This window comes from Amphiprion ocellaris, chromosome 10, assembly GCF_022539595.1.
Source record: "Amphiprion ocellaris isolate individual 3 ecotype Okinawa chromosome 10, ASM2253959v1, whole genome shotgun sequence".
In the NCBI taxonomy this organism is placed as follows: Eukaryota; Metazoa; Chordata; class Actinopteri; family Pomacentridae; genus Amphiprion; species Amphiprion ocellaris.
In genome coordinates, this window is record NC_072775.1 from 11,040,765 (window position 1) to 11,056,676 (window position 15,912).

General features: G+C 38.2%; 1 protein-coding gene and 4 non-coding genes across 5 annotated transcripts; all 5 read right to left on the reverse strand.

The window, feature by feature from the left end:
- Window positions 1–8,168: 8,168 nt before the first annotated feature.
- eif4a2 (eukaryotic translation initiation factor 4A, isoform 2) lies at window positions 8,169–13,023 on the reverse strand. The gene is made up of 11 exons (XM_023289640.3): window positions 12,922–13,023; window positions 11,941–11,998; window positions 11,723–11,855; window positions 11,322–11,461; window positions 10,746–10,914; window positions 10,543–10,652; window positions 10,076–10,219; window positions 9,580–9,717; window positions 9,388–9,477; window positions 9,052–9,131; window positions 8,169–8,970 (listed from the first exon to the last, which is right to left on the reverse strand). Exons 1-11 carry the CDS (start codon window positions 12,948–12,950, stop codon window positions 8,826–8,828), a joined length of 1,236 nt encoding a protein of 411 aa, XP_023145408.1. The 5' UTR covers window positions 12,951–13,023; the 3' UTR covers window positions 8,169–8,825.
- On the reverse strand, window positions 9,835–10,018 carry LOC111581480 (small nucleolar RNA SNORA81). Its single transcript, XR_002747256.2, has one exon. It is a non-coding gene; the product is annotated as a small nucleolar RNA SNORA81 (small nucleolar RNA).
- Window positions 10,320–10,499, reverse strand: LOC111581481 (small nucleolar RNA SNORA81). Its single transcript, XR_002747257.2, has one exon. It is a non-coding gene; the product is annotated as a small nucleolar RNA SNORA81 (small nucleolar RNA).
- On the reverse strand, window positions 11,015–11,087 carry LOC111581482 (small nucleolar RNA SNORD2). The gene has a single exon (XR_002747258.1). It is a non-coding gene; the product is annotated as a small nucleolar RNA SNORD2 (small nucleolar RNA).
- On the reverse strand, window positions 11,608–11,680 carry LOC111581483 (small nucleolar RNA SNORD2). The gene has a single exon (XR_002747259.1). It is a non-coding gene; the product is annotated as a small nucleolar RNA SNORD2 (small nucleolar RNA).
- Window positions 13,024–15,912: the final 2,889 nt, after the last annotated feature.

Genomic DNA, 15,912 nt, shown 5'->3' on the forward strand with positions numbered 1-15,912 from the left:
AAGACTTTACAAAGTGCACCTGTTAGCTGTGTGTGAAAGTCTGAAAGAAGCCTGGATTTCCATTCTAAGCCGATGTTTTTTGTGATCAACATCATATGTATGATAAAAGTTTGCACGTTTCATTACGTAAAGAATATAAAATAAATAAACAATAAACAAAATTATTATAATTAATGACAAACGAAGTAAAGCTCATTTTATGTGCAGATTGATCAATAACTAACTGAAATCACTATGTTGGTTATTTAGCAGTGCTTTAGTTGACATTGATTTGGTATTATTAACTAACTTTATGGCTGTAGCAAACAATTGTTTTAATATTTTTTTTTAATTAACCGAGTAATAGATTGATTGTGAAAGGTGTTTAAAAATGGCACTTTAAAAAAAATATATCCTGATAACTTTTATCTGGGTCTAGTTTGTAATTAAAGTGAACCGTGTTTACTACCCTGTTAAAGTTCCTGTTTATGTTTGTTTTATGTTTTGCAGCGGTACTGCTCCTGCTTTAATGTCGCATGTTCAGTGTTTACATCTTCTACACATAAACCAACTTGGAGCAGGAGACAAGCGCGTTCATAAATGAGCAGAGGAGCGCATGAGCTGTGAGCTGGAGGAGCAGTCGAGGAAAAGGTACTTTGATATCCTCCCGAATAGAAAGTAGCTTGCTTTAGATGAGAGCTAACGTGAAGCTAAATGCTACTGTTTCATGTTATGAGTCCTCCCCTTATGAAAATCCTGCTGTTGTTTATTTTGGCTTATCTGCTTATCGTTTGTGTTGACTAAAAGCAGTTAGAGCCATTTGTTCTGGTTTTTTGTAAAAGTTACATTAAGGCATAGTTTGTAAACTTAATAGTAACGATAATAAAATCATTTTATTTTTAACACACTATACATTAAATCTCAAGAAAACATCTCAACATTCATATGTCCCATTTGTGGTTGCAATCAGGACTCCATACCGGCGGATTTTTTCAAGCATATATTTGGCCACCTCAAAAACAGTGAAACATTGACTGACAAGAGGATTTGAATGTTCTACCAAACAGTGCTTTTTTGGTTCAAATCTCGTGCCGCCCCAGAACGGGTTTGTGTTTCCATTCAGAAGGAGCAAAGTTGGAGCTGCGTCATTGCGCCGCCACAAAACGTGTGTACGTCACTGCGTACGTAGCCGTTCAACAGCGTTCACGCCGTACGGAAACCCACACAACAACAATGGAGGACTTCATTGGAGTGGTGTTCATGGCTTTGCTAGTGTGTCTCGCCATCGCTGAACAGCAAAACCTTCTGTTAGGGGTTACTCATCGGCGTCGCCGTTCCAATGCCCGGCGATCACGTTTGAGAAGAAAGGTAATTATCAAAGACGTTTGGATACTTAACAGTAAACGAGCTAGCGTTAGCTTAGCTACTTAGCTTCGACTATGCTTGCATTGATTACTTAGCGGTTAAACACGCGCAATAAGTTGATGATCATATCTATGTTTATCTTTTTAGATGTTTTTAGATGTAACCCCGCCCCCTGCCCGTGACATGCTCGGCTCTCAACTCTGGCCACCTCTGGCCCAGCAACGAGTTGGTGCCCGAAAAAGCCCCAGTTTTTGGAGCCCGGAGCCGTAGCTCCGGTGGTCGAAACACCAAAAACCGGCGCCAAGTCGGGCGCCGGCTCCAACTCCGAACGGGCTCCACCCCGGTCGAAAAGAGGGTAAAGAGGGTTTAGAGACCTCTGAAGTCTGTCCACTGGACCTGGCATCGGGTCCTCGCTACAAAGGTCCTACGAAGATGAAATTGGCTGCCCTTAATATTTCCTGTTTTATTTTATTCATTATGCAGTTTTGATGAGTGTGTGACAGACGTGTATGGGACATTTATGAAAATACAGAACAACTTCCCAGCGTCCCGTACTGATTCAATACGGGACGCAACAATTAATTGTCAAATAAAGGACGTTTCCGTATTTTAAGGGACGGGTGGCAACCTTACTCTCAATTTCCTGTTCAAATGTCTCTCAGTAATGATGGTCCCTTTCAATGCCAGGCTTTTCAGAATGTCTTTGTAGCTCATTCCCAGCCTAAAATAAAATTCTATCACACTGTCCCTGTCCATCGTGTCGCTTTTGCTCCTCTAATGCTTCTACCTTCGACCCGAGAGAAGGTGCGCTCGATTTGCTTACCCAGTTGAGGTGTGCTCGATTTGCTTACTCAGCTGTCCAGGAATGATATTAATAGTATTAGGTAGTATTTCGTGCGCACATTATACCTACTTCGTGGCCATAAATTAATATTTCTCGCGAACGAATTAATATTTCGTGCGAACGAATTAGTATTTCGTGCGTACGTTATAGCTATATTGTGGCCACGATTTATTATTTTTTTAGGCTATTAAAAAATTTATTATTTTTTTTAGGCTATTAAATAAATGTTTATTTAAAACTGTGGTGACGTAAACAAGTAAAGCATCTGCCACAGGTATATTGTGGCCACGATTTATTATTTTTTTTACCATGTCACCATAGGGGCTCTGTAAAATACACTAATTGTTGTACTGAAATAAAACTTTTTATTTTACAGTAAAATATGCAACGAAGGACATTTTTTTAACCCTAAAATAAACGATACATTTCTTTTCCGTGAATGTTGAGAATGTTTTACTATAATTTTACGGAAGCATTCTGGCAACCACAGCTGCCAGAATTTTACCATAAAAACAACAATTTTATTATTTTTTTAAAGGGAACCAATCCTTGTTTTTCTTCTGTCACTGATTCTTATATAATCTTAGAGATATGTTTATTTGTTAAACTTAATTCAGTTATTTTGATTTAATTCTTAGGAATTCAACAATTTCATCTATTAAATAAAAAGAAAATATTTGCAAATCTCTTTATGTGAAACTATTTCAATTGTCTGATTATTTACAGTTAAAGATGTTCAATGTTATTTCACATTATAGACATAAAATCTCAGTCTATTTCTGGAATTGCATTGATATTTTGTGTATTGTAAATATTTGGGGAGAATTTGTAAAATAAATGTAAAAAAAAAATTTCACTTTTCTGATCTATAAAACTGACATAGTTTAGATGTTCTACTAGACCGTTAGCTGGGTTTAAGCACTCATTACTATAATAAATGTAAGAAGTTGTTGCATATACACACATTTATTTTTTGCTTCTTTTTTTTTTTTTTTTAGCAATTTGTATTCAGAATGATCACACGTTAAGCTGAAGTGGAAAAGTACAATAAAACGAGCGTCATAATGTACAGCTACCTAGTGTAAAACCTCACAACTAAAACTGGCCCAGAGGAAAAATGTTGTGGCGTGTTTTCTGGCGGCACCTGTTCAACCACACATTCAACCGTCATCCTGAAACTAGGACAAAGTGACAAGACCACAAACTAGAATACGTCTAAAAAATAATTCCCAACCCCGTCCTCTGACTCATCGCATCGTAGCTTTAAATTCGTTATTCAGAGAACAATATGGAAATGGGAATTTTTAACCCAGATCGCTAGAGAAAAGGGGAAAACACAGAAATATTGGAGGTAAACAAGACAAAAATAGTCATTACTTCTGAACTGATTATGTTTTTGCTTTTTGTTTTTTTTACATATATATCTAGAAATATTTTTATTGACATTTTAAATTTCAAAAATGTAATTATACTATATGTTTTGATGCATATGTTCAGCAAAGGAGCATCTAAGCGATATTGTTTCACCACATCCGGCTCAACAGTTTGAATGTGAAATGACTCACTTATAGGCTAAAGAGCAAAATGACATATTCCTGGTAGTGTCAAATGTCAGAAGTTTGGACAGACCTTCTCATTCAATGCTTTTTATTTATTATATTATTTTCTACATTGCAGATTAAATCCGAAGAGCAACACTTTTTGTTTACAACATAATTCCATATGTGTTCTTTTATAGTTTTGATGTCTTCAGTATTGATCTGCAATGTATAAAATGATTAAATAAAAACCATTGATGGAGAAGGTGTGTCCCAACTTTTGACTGGTAGTGTTCATCATCAGCCTTTACTGATGCAGCCACAGATAAGTAACAAATAACTTCCTACAGACTTTGGCAGATAAGCTAGGAGAACACGAAATTACACGACAGGAATCCAAGTCAACAGATTAAAGGTGTTTAAAGGTGAATTTAAATCAATTTTACACATCTGTCTCTGTCTAGAAACCGAAGACCTGTGAGAGGACTTCAAAAAGCGACGGTCTGGTGAGTGGGTGGGATTTTAGCGGTATCGTTTGTGCACGGTGTGTTCTTGCAAGATGACTGACGAAGTGAAGTGAGCATCCTGTGTGTGCGTCTGACTCTAACACACCTCTCATCAGTTATAACCGCTAGTTAACCACACAGCGTGCTGAGGGGAAAAAGTCTGCCAGGCTTCTTTTTGTTTCTCTATATTTTTTTCAGCGTTTTTCTTGTGTTTCTAGAGCTATGTTATTTCACTAAAACTATGCAATGTACATGCATATACACATAATTGCTGGACTATTACAGTATAAATACAACAGGAATAACAATATTAATTAGAAGAATTTGAATTGTGATTTTCTCAACCTCTCATTTAAACATATCAGTACTTGTTTATAACATTTGCATATGGGTCATGAGACTTTTGAAGTCCATGGGATATGTCTTGTATACATTTTTATTAAAAGTAAGAAAACAACAAAAAACAAAGTTTTTTATGGTCATTATGATGTCTTTACAAAATCCATAATTATTTATTATGGAAACAATCATTTATTAATAAAAAAATGACTGGATATCACTAAAATGTCAACTAAATAACCGTCAGCATTTAATAACAACCACTTTCTAATTAGCTAAACAATAATAAAAAGAGCTTATTCAAAAATTGTTTTGATTGTGTTCTTTTTATTAAGTTTTATTAAGTTTTATTAAGTAAGAATGTTGAGATAGAGGAAGCAGCTATAACCAACTAGTCGCTAGCAGCTGAACTCATATTTGTGTCAAAATGACTGGTTGCATTTGATTTTACTGAGGTTAGAAGACAAAAATGAAGCTGTGAAGTTAAAATAAAGAGGTGACACAGCTGTTCCATTTTTGTTCTCCAATTTTATTCAAATTTAATCCTGTAAAACCCAAATATCAAAAAATGAGCAAAAATAACATAGCATATTTATATCTAAATAATAAAAACTAATCATTTAAAATATGTGTGTGTGTGTGTGTGTGTGTGTGTGTGTGTCTGTGTGTGTGTCATGATCACAAAACATTTGTTTAATCAGCTATTAGCTCTCTCATGCTCTTTTTAGTGTCTGCACTCTCAGATCAGTACAGCCCACCTCCAGTGAAATCATGATCAGCAGCAGCAGCCTCCTCACCACAATGAAAGGACCCCATCAGCTCAAACATAGACTGCCCCCTAACGAAGATATGAGGTGTACAAAATATTGTCTTTTTTTTGTTGTTTTGTGTCTTGTTCTTGTCTTTTTATGTCTTGTTTCTGTCGGTCTGTCTTGTTTTTGTTGTTTTGTGTCTTGTTTTTATAATTTTATGTCTCATTTCTGTTGTTTTCTATTTTGTTTTTGTTGTTTTATGTCTTGTTTTTGTCATTTTATGTCTTGTTTTTGTCATCTTGTGTCTAGTTTTTGTCATTTTGTGTCTCATTTTGTTTAGTCTTGTTTTGTCATGTTGTGTCTTGTTTTTGTCATTTTATGTCTTGTTTTTGTCATTTTGTGTCTCGTTTTTGTTGTTTTGTCTTGTTTTGTGATGTCTTGTTTTTGTCATTTTGTGTCTTGTTTTTGGTGTTTTGTGTCTTGCTTTTGTCATTTTCTGTCTTGTTTTTGTCGCTTTGTGTCTCGTTTTTGTTGTTTTGTCTTGTTTTTGTCGCTTTTGTGTCTTGTTTTTGTAATTTTGTGTCTTGTTTTTGTCATTTTGTGTCTTGTTTTTGTAATTTACGTCATCAAACAGTTTTCCAAGAGAATGAGAAGAGCAAAGCTATGTCCTCTCTTCTATTTTTCATATTTTCATAACATTGTCAGTCTTGATAATGATACGGTATGTTGTGATTCCATGTTACATTCTTTATGAAAAGGGTTTGCTACAACAAACATGTTGTATAAAACCGCTTGACTCAAGTCTTAGCATTTGTGCTGCATTGTGGGTAATGTAGGACAAGAAAGAAGAACACATGGAGTGAAAGAAGTATTGTAGAAAAACTGATATTTGTCTTCTTAGACTTTACAGCAGTAAAATGCTGAATCCAGTCCTGCATCACATCAACTCTGTGCTAGTTCTGTTCAGTTCCTTCACCACACTCTTTCCTGTACGGAAACAATAACAGTGGTAAAACCTGCATCAAAGGTGATTGCATGACAAATTTACTGTCATGCAGTCTCATTTTGTTTTTGCTGCACTGGAAAGTAGTGGTTTTTCTTGTTTTTTTGTCATCCAGCCCCCAAATCCTGCCACTTGAGGTAATTTGAATTGACACTGAGTTTCAAAACATGATCTAATATCACTTAGTTGTTTTAACTGTCAATGCTTTTAGTGTACACAGTTACTTGCTAAAAAGCAAGCTGCTATATTCAGCTAAAATATTGCAGATTTCTCTAGTGTAGGTAATTTCACAGAATCACATATAGAAACAGACTGGAAATAACCTAAATGAGTAAAAACCAGTCACTGGTCACTTTACAGTATTTGGGTCATTCCAGGATTGGAGGACGTTTTACGTCCCACTCATCAAATTTCAAATAATCCATGTATAAAACACTAAAACATGCAGTTGTTGTGGAAATTTACTTGTCCTGAGACCAAATAGAAAAAAATAAGAAAAAAGAATGAAAATATTTTTTAAAGTACCAAATAAAAAAAGTTTAATCAACATAATATTTTATATAATAATTATTGATGGAACGTGTGTCCCACATGTTAGCATAACCTGTTGATGACATTTTTGTAATTTTGTGTCTCATTTCTGTCTTGTTTTTATCATTTTGTGTCTCATTTCTGTCATATTCTCTTGTTTTTGTCGTTTTTGTCATTTTGTGTCCTATTTCTGTTTTCTGTCTTGTTTTTGTTGTTTCATGTCTTGTTTTTGTCATTTTGTGTCTCATTTGTCGTTTTCTGTCTTGTATTTGTCATTTTGTCAAGTTTCTGTCCTTTTGTGTCTTGTTTTTGTCATTGTGTCTCATTTTTGTCGTTTTGGCTTGTTTCTATCATTTTGTAACCTTCCTGTCATTTTATGTCTTGTTTTTGTCGTTTACATAATCAGTTTTCCTAAAGAATGGGTAGAGCAAAGCTATGTCCTCTCCTGTTTGTCATACCAATGTCAGCCTTGATTGAATGTCTCACTCTACCTCTTAGTATCAGGATCAGACTAATTCTTTTGACTGTTTTCCATCAGTAAGTTTGTCCTCTTGGTCAGCAGTAACAGCTAGCTAAATATCTAGCATGGATTAGCAACCCTGTTACTGTGATTAGAGTAGGGTTATCAAACAACAAAACTTTGATAGTTTATTTCCTATTATTAATATGGAGCAGGAAATTGTAAAAGAGATTTATTTTTCCAAAATTTTGAAGCCCTAATGTCCTCAGATTCTGGAATGACCCATTTGGTGTTTACCAAATGATGTTTATAGGATAGTGCTGATTTCTGTAGTTTATTTAGACATAGAAGTGGTTTAAAATAAGTAAAAGCACCTGTTTATAAGAATTAAGAGATGCTTTTTCTCTGACTACTCAAAATTAATATTTGCTTTTCCAGTCTATTTTTCATGTGTTCAAGTGGGAGAATTTTTAAATAGTCATTTACACATTAGTGCGTAATTCTGGAAATTTGGGGCATCAGAGTGTCTGATAGTTACTGATGATACTGTTGAAAATGTTTAACTTCTGGACATATTTCACTGTATTGTTCCTTTTGGTCCTAACACTAGTTTGCCACTAGGTGGAGCTGCAGCACAGGTTTTCCTCAGCTGCATCCATTAACTCCTCTCTGCTGTTCTAAAATCCACTCATGTTTCTACATTTGAAATGTGTGGGAGGATTTTCTATGGCAGCAATTACTTGAAGCAGTCAGGTCACTCTGCTCTTTGCTCAAGTCTCACATAAAAGCGAATATAACCCCATGCATCCATCGTGAAGTACAAACTCTACACCAGCACTCCACAAAACAAGTTTACTTAACAGCAATTTCTGTTTATTAAGACATTCATACAATTCTGGGGAGGAGGAAATCTGAAAAGTAGTCAAGGAGGAGGGAAATAGCAATATACTCTGGTAAGGGTAAAACCACGTCAGCAAAATATGGCCAACCAGTGAGGAATTCTGATATAGCAAGTGGGATAAAAAATATGGTACATTTAAATTAAACACATTCACAAAAGATAACAAAAAGCAAGTGAATCTACAGTATAACATGACAAAGTGCCTCTATTAAGCAGGCCCACAATACATCGCACATATGTTAGCATAACATAATTTGCAGACTTTATACAGCACTTATACCTTTTAGTCCACAAGTAAGTTACTAAATGGTGGAGAACATCGAATACACGCATCTTAATTGAACATGGAAAGAAATACCTGATAAGGACCTTCATGTTTACAGACCCCATGGCTTTGTAGCTCCAACCAGCCGGCTGTCGAGGTTAGAATCTACAACTGTCCGAGAGGGACCACCATAGAAGTCACCTCGCTTTTAACACATACCAAAATTCTGATCCAAGGTTTTAGCATTGAGAAGTTTTTTTCCCCCTCGAATAATATAAGCACAATGCAAGTGGACGATCGCTATCACTGCGTTTAAAAAAAAAAAAAAGAAGACCTCGGGGCTCAAATCAGGTCGGCCACATTCATAGGCATCTCCTCCACGGTAGTATTGTAAAATGTCTCGATGTCCCGAAGAATCCTCTTGTCCTCCTCAGTGACGAAGTTGATTGCGACTCCTTTTCTGCCAAAACGGCCACCACGACCAATTCTGCAGAGCCAGGATGACACGTGTTAGACTATGGAGGTAACAGAGGCACATAGTGGTGCAATATATGATCCTTCAACTTACCTGTGAATGTAATTCTCACGATTTGTAGGAAGGTCATAGTTAATGACCAGAGAAACCTGCTGAACATCAATCCCACGAGCCTGAGGAACAAAAAGATTCATTTCAATTACAAGTCTAAAAGACAGATTTCTAGAGCAGTATACATATGGTATTGTCGCCCGTGTATAAGTAACAGATTCCTACAATAGAAGAACCCATTGTGGAGAACGAGCCCTAATCTCCCAAAAGTTCTGACTGCTTGGTCATTGTAGGACTGTTGCAGGATTAAAAACAATTGGGGTTCTAACTTCACAGCTTATTAAACATTTCTCAGATATTATTTCACTTCATACTAACCAGAAGATCAGTAGTGATCAACACTCTGCTTGAGCCAGACCTGAACTCCCTCATAATCACATCACGCTCCTTCTGGTCCATATCACCGTGCTGTGAACAGAGAATTATTTTAATTAGGAAGCTGTGCAGTGTTAAAGAAACAAACCTATGAGCAAATTATTTTGGGTTAAGAAGGCAGAGGTTGTATCATACCAGAGCAGAGACAGTAAAGTCTCTAGCGTGCATCTTCTCAGTCAACCAGTCGACTTTTCTCCTGGTGTTGAGGAAGATGACAGCCTGGGTGATTGTCAGAGTTTCATACAGATCACACAGAGTGTCCAGCTTCCACTCCTAGAAACATCAAAAACAACATGTTATCACATGTAATGCACAATCAATTAACTTGACAAGTTAGAACACAAGCAAGCAGCAAGGCCGATCTAAGTCCAAATTAAGAAGGAGCACCTAATGTGTAACACAGGATCTCGAGACAAAGGAAACTGGACATTAAGAAAGAGGTCCCTCCAAGCCTCATTTCCGATACTGTGCCTTTTTTCTCCTTCCCTGGTGTACCCATGCTTACACGGCCACATGAGCTAAGCCTGAGAGGCTTGGCTCCTGCGGTTTTAGCAGGGTGCTTTAAAGAGAAGGGTATCTATAACATTCAGAGTTCACCCACTCAAAACTGGAGGCTTTAAAGAGAACCAACCTCTCGCTCCACATTAATGTAGAACTGCTTGATACCCTCGAGGGTAAGCTCTTCCTTCTTCACCAAGATGCGAATGGGGTCTCGCATGAACTTCTTGGTTACCTCCAGCACATCAGCTGGCATAGTGGCAGAGAGCAGGACCACCTGAAAACACAACACTACAGGTCAGAGCAAGATCCAAGAGATGAGATCAGAAAGTAAGCTTACACTGCACTGCAAAGGTAAAGCATTTTAATGAAGACCCAACTGTGGCACTTCACCTTGAGACAGCAGCCAACGAACATTAAGAAAGAGGTTCGACCACATCTCATTTTCAGTACAGTGCTTTATAATCTCCTTCCACGTGAAAGTCTGCTAGCATTATTGCATGAAACAGAATATCTGGGTCACACAATTTTAGCAGACGTCTGTTAATGCAGAAGGGAATCACGTTTAATCTGTCAGCTTTGTATCTGAAAGATGCTTACTTGAATGTTTGTGCTCAGTTTCTGGAAGATCTCATAGATCTGATCTTTGAAACCCCGGCTCAACATCTCATCAGCTTCATCCAGAACAAACATCTTGATCCATTTTGGGGCTGTAAAGACATGTGGTCTTAGAAGTCTAGCATTGTTAAACAGGTTAATTTCCAAAACTGAAGCTTCTGCTCAACAGGGCCTATGATACTCACACAGATGTCTCCTGTTGAGCATGTCGTACACTCGTCCTGGTGTGCCCACCACTATGTGAGGGGCCTCAGCCTGGAGCTTCTGTATTTCACTACGGAGGTTGGTTCCTCCGATGCAGGCATGGCAGGTTGCCCCCATGTAGTCACCCAGAGCCAGAATTACCTTCTGGATCTAATTAGGGGAGGCAGGAACAAAATACACCAGTTCAGCATAAAGAGGTACATTTAGCAACAAGGAGCATGCAAACTCAAGAGTGTAGAAAAACTGTTCAAAGTGATCAGCAGAGTAAAAGGAACTCTCCATTTCAAGTCAGTCCCGAAAGATGGTATGCCATCATTTCACACAGTTTTCCACAAAAATATATCAAAGAACAACAAATGCAATGAAGCCAGATCACCTTTTAGACCAATGCAGCCATGGAAAGAGACTACACCAATCGTAAGCGGAAGCTCTTTCAAAATTGCAGAATTTTGACAAATTTGTAAAAGATGGTACCTTAGTATTTGAATCAGTGTCCTCAGTAGGCTGCCTAGGTCTGAGACACTGTTGAGGCTATCGTGACCTCAGGAACAGCATACCTGCTGAGCCAGCTCTCTGGTGGGAGCCAGAACCAGAGCCTGAGTCTCCTTCTGCTCAATGTCCAGCTGCTGCAAAATAGAGATGGCAAACGTGGCCGTCTTGCCAGTGCCTGACTGGGCTTGGGCAATGACATCATAGCCTAATGGCGAAGGGACAAAGATTATTATTAAGTAAAGAAACATTTCCTCAGACTATATCACTGGTAAATGGGAGAGATATGCATTTAAGTTAAAAAACAAGGTCGCTGTACAAGAAATCTAACAACTGATGAAGCGATATCGTATTGAGTGATCAGTGAAGAAAAAAATATCCCCATTGTTGGGTAAGTCCCGAAAGATGGTTAAGCATCATTTCACTCAAATTCAAATAAGTCAAGTCTAGCTAAATTCAGTTTCTGTACCTTTGATGCAAGGGATGATTGCCCTCTGTTGAATAGCAGATGGCTTCTCAAAACCATAAGCGTATATTCCCCTGAGAAGGGTCTCCTTCAGGTTCATATCATCAAAGTTGTCCGTAATCTCATTCCAGTTGCTCTGAATTGACAAGGAGAAGCTTGTGAGTGATTAATAATAGATTAAATTAATATTGAACTTACATTTTCAGCTACAGCTGATTTACCTCGATGACACCATCAGGCTCCATTCCATCAGGCCCCCCATGGTCTCTATCTCTTGAGCTGTTGGGAAGAAATGATGCCGGTTAAATTTCACTTCAAGTCAACTTTGACATCTTAAAGTCTGGATGAAAATGGAATAAACAGGTGTTGAGGATAAGCTATTACACAGTTAACTACACTCAAGTGGTCATTCCCACCACGTGCCATATCACGTGAACGCTGGTCCACACCGCCGCTTCTACTCTAATGACAAAAAAACACGCCTATTACTCACTCACTTTAGTCACCTACAGCCCGGGAGCAGTGCTAGGTGTGTAGTGAGTGGGTCTGTCGTGGTCCGGGTTACGCCCAGAGGATCCCGTTTCACAGTCTGGAGCTCCACTTGGCGCACGTGTCAAATTCCACGAGCGAGGCTCATATACCTACTCCTCAGAAATATCCTGCTTATGTAACCTCGGCAGGCTTCAGACCGGCTCCCACGCCCACTGTGCTTCACGACAACTCTTAAACGTCCCAAAAGGCTCACGAATCTCATCGGTTCACCTTCTGCATTTCTCAACATGGAGCTCCGCTTCACTCAGCGTTAGCCAATATGTCGGCCAGTTGGGCCTGTGCTGCCAACGGCGGCTACTGCTGAGAATTAGGCCGAGATGTAGCCTGGCCCAACGGCTCCTCTGGCTCAAGACAACCGATGGTCACGACACCAATAAGCCGTTTAATGAACACAGCCACCTCCTGATGAGTTTTACATTAGCTCTGACAAAAATTAAGCTCATTAAATCCAAATGGCTTCCAACGGCAGTTCGGAATAACGGTGTAGCCGCAAAGCTAACTCTTAGCACCCAGATCATCTCGGCTGTGGCCTAACTAGCTAGTTAATCACTAATTCGGCATAATATGGGGTTCAGCCCAGCGGCACACGTTTTAGTACGAACAAATCTCTAGTAATGTTTTTAAAAAATTATAAAAATCGACATTTTTACCTGTTGTAATCAGCAGAATCGCAAGACATGATCCGTACCCAACCTCAGCATGCGACTGGAAAGATCGCTGATGGCGATGCCGACTGCCTTTATGCAGCCGGACTATTTTCACTGATGGACGGAACGCCTGGTTTGGTTGACAATCGAGTCTCAGTTCAATGACTTAATGTTTGAAACGCACTGAATTTAATATACTATTTTATGTAGACGACTATATATTCCATTAAGCGATAAAACGTGAAAATAGTTTGAGACTATTTTCCCCGGCGGAAGGATATTGCAGTAATGTTGGGTGGCGGGGCTGCTACAGTGTCTCTGACAGGTCAAAACTCCGCCTGACAAGGTTGTGCAACATTTTGGGGAAGAGGGTTCGTGTGAGGCCGGCACAGGCTCATTTCAATACAGAGACTTTAATGTAGGAGAGTGATGGAGGAGATTTACCTCCAGAACACCATGAAATCATTCTATAACAGGAGCTTTAGAGAATTAATGCTGCAGTGTCTGTGTATCTGACGCACCTTTGGTCCATAAGTTAACTTTCCGAATTGGGGACTGAACAGAGGCCTTTTTGGGGTCTGGACATATCCAGAAACTGTTCATAGGTGCTGCAAGATGGGGAGATGAAAACCATGGGGTGACACACAAAAACAGAAGACATATCTGAATTTCAGGAATTCTGTTATGATGTTGGAGAATAGAGGATATGCGAGAACCATGTATGTATTTTGGTTTCTCATTTTACAGGGACGGTTACTAATTACCTTAGATGCATAATGAGGTGTGACAAACAGGAAACAAGACACTGGTTGCTGATCACACAATTCAGCAGTCACGCAGTAATGAAGTACATGATAGTGTTGGCCAACATCTCAACACAGTATGATGAAATCAACACTACTGCATGTCTCTAACTTTGCCTCCTGTAGTTTGTGTTTCGTTCTCTCTGATTCTGGAGCTACATGTAGACCTCCAACCTCCATAGTGTTTATTGTTCTTTAATGTGTTGTTAGTTAATGATGTTACCACTGTGTTGTGTTTTATAGATGCTCGCGCGAATCCTGCTGCTGTCTGATGCTGCAGGTAAGAAATAAACTCAGAAGAAAGACTCCTGCAAAGAGCTGGAAGCAACAAACTAAACTACAGCTCCACTAACAGGTCTGTGTGCATCTCTATCAACTAAAGTTTTAAATTCTCTTTGAGCTAAAAAAAAAAAGAAAAATACTACAAAGGTCTGAGCTACATGCTACAAGATGTAAAAAAGAATCATTCATCACTGCATATAAAATAGTGATCAAAGGGGCTTTGTGATGCAGAGAACAATAAATGCAGCTCAGAGCTGTTGTTCAGTGCTCCCTAACAAGAGGCAAAAAAACAACAACAAAGGTCTAAGGAAGATGCTTTAAGAACATCTAACTAAAGCGACTTACGATAAAACAATAAAAATGTGTTTTTTTACTGCTGCTCAATTACCTGCTGTCACATTTTGTTAGTTACTTCAGTGATTAGATTCCACAATATGTAGTTAAGGGGAAACATCCACACACACAGAAATTCCACTGCTGCAGATATCCTGCTGTGAGACTGTGAAATGAAAAACTGTAGTTGAAAAACTGATGTGACAGAGAAATATTTAGATTTTACTGAACAGATCAGACTTTTACAAACAGTACAATAACATCCAAAAGTTGTTGATGCACAGTCAGGGTGTCAGATGAATGAATAGATCTAGAGTTCTTTTTTTCAAACTTTTGTAAAATCTCTCATCCAAATTATTCATAAAACAGTCATAGTTGTGCCCTAATGACGTGCAATGACATCACTGCTGCTTACTCCATTCTCTCTGTCTGCTGGAGGCTGGTTTTAAAACGTAACAGGATCAAGCATATAATCCCTCTCATTTGTAACTGCTGCATATTGTGAAAGAGGCAGACACACCTTGAACATTGCACATTGTCAAGAAACCTGATTGGTTGGGCAAACCTGTCTTTTCAGCAACTGCTTAATCAGCTGCTGTCAAGAGTTTTTTTTTCCTTCTTGACACATTACGAAGTAAAATTCCACTACCTGCTGAATAACTCCATATCAATATGAACTGAATTAAAATAGAATAGAAACAGAAGGTCCTTATTGTCACTGTATTCTGCAGAATACAACAAAATATTACAAATGGGTTCATTGAGAGACACAGAAAAGGCAATCTAAGAAAAAAAAAGACTCTAAAATAATAACCAAAATGAGTGAATTAATTGTCGCTGTGTTTGTTAATTTATCACTTAAAACTTCTTCTGTGAAAATAATTCCTTTCTGCCTGAAAACAGCTTAGAAGTAACTCTACATTATGGCTTTCTCTTGAATGTGCAGCTGCAGCTCGAGCATACTGTAAAACTACTTGGAATATTGGAGCAAGTTAGTCATACATATAAACTGATTGTGAAGAAGTATATTGACACAGAAAGCTCCACCCTGCAAGCTCACAAGAATGGAAATGGACATTCATGGCACTTACTGCTTATTTTACTAATATTTTTTCCCCCAGCTTCTAATAAAAACACCATATGAGCATGTTAAGATAAAGCAAGACTTGATGTTCACCATAAAAACTCTTTCAAATCTAGAACCTGGACGTAGTATAATGTTGCTTATCATACTGTTATTACTGCACAAGTGTGATTGAAAATGATTGCACAAGAACTGTGCAGGGAGTTGTCGCTGCTTGTTGGAATTCTGTGTACAAACAGTTCTGGGAAGGAAATAGCCTGTGGCGGTTCTGAGTTTTATTGGGAGTATTTGCTAGAAGACAGCAGGTCAAACATGTGGATGTGCTCAGAGTGATTGTAGCTCTATTGAGGAGCTGGAAATATCTTCTAGGAACAAGAAGATGTTTATTTGCTTGTTTTCTCCAGTTTTCCTTCGACTTCTTGTGCTTTTGTTGTATGAAGAATTCAATTTAGTCCAGTTAACAGTTTCTTTCTGTATTGCCTCTCTGTTCTT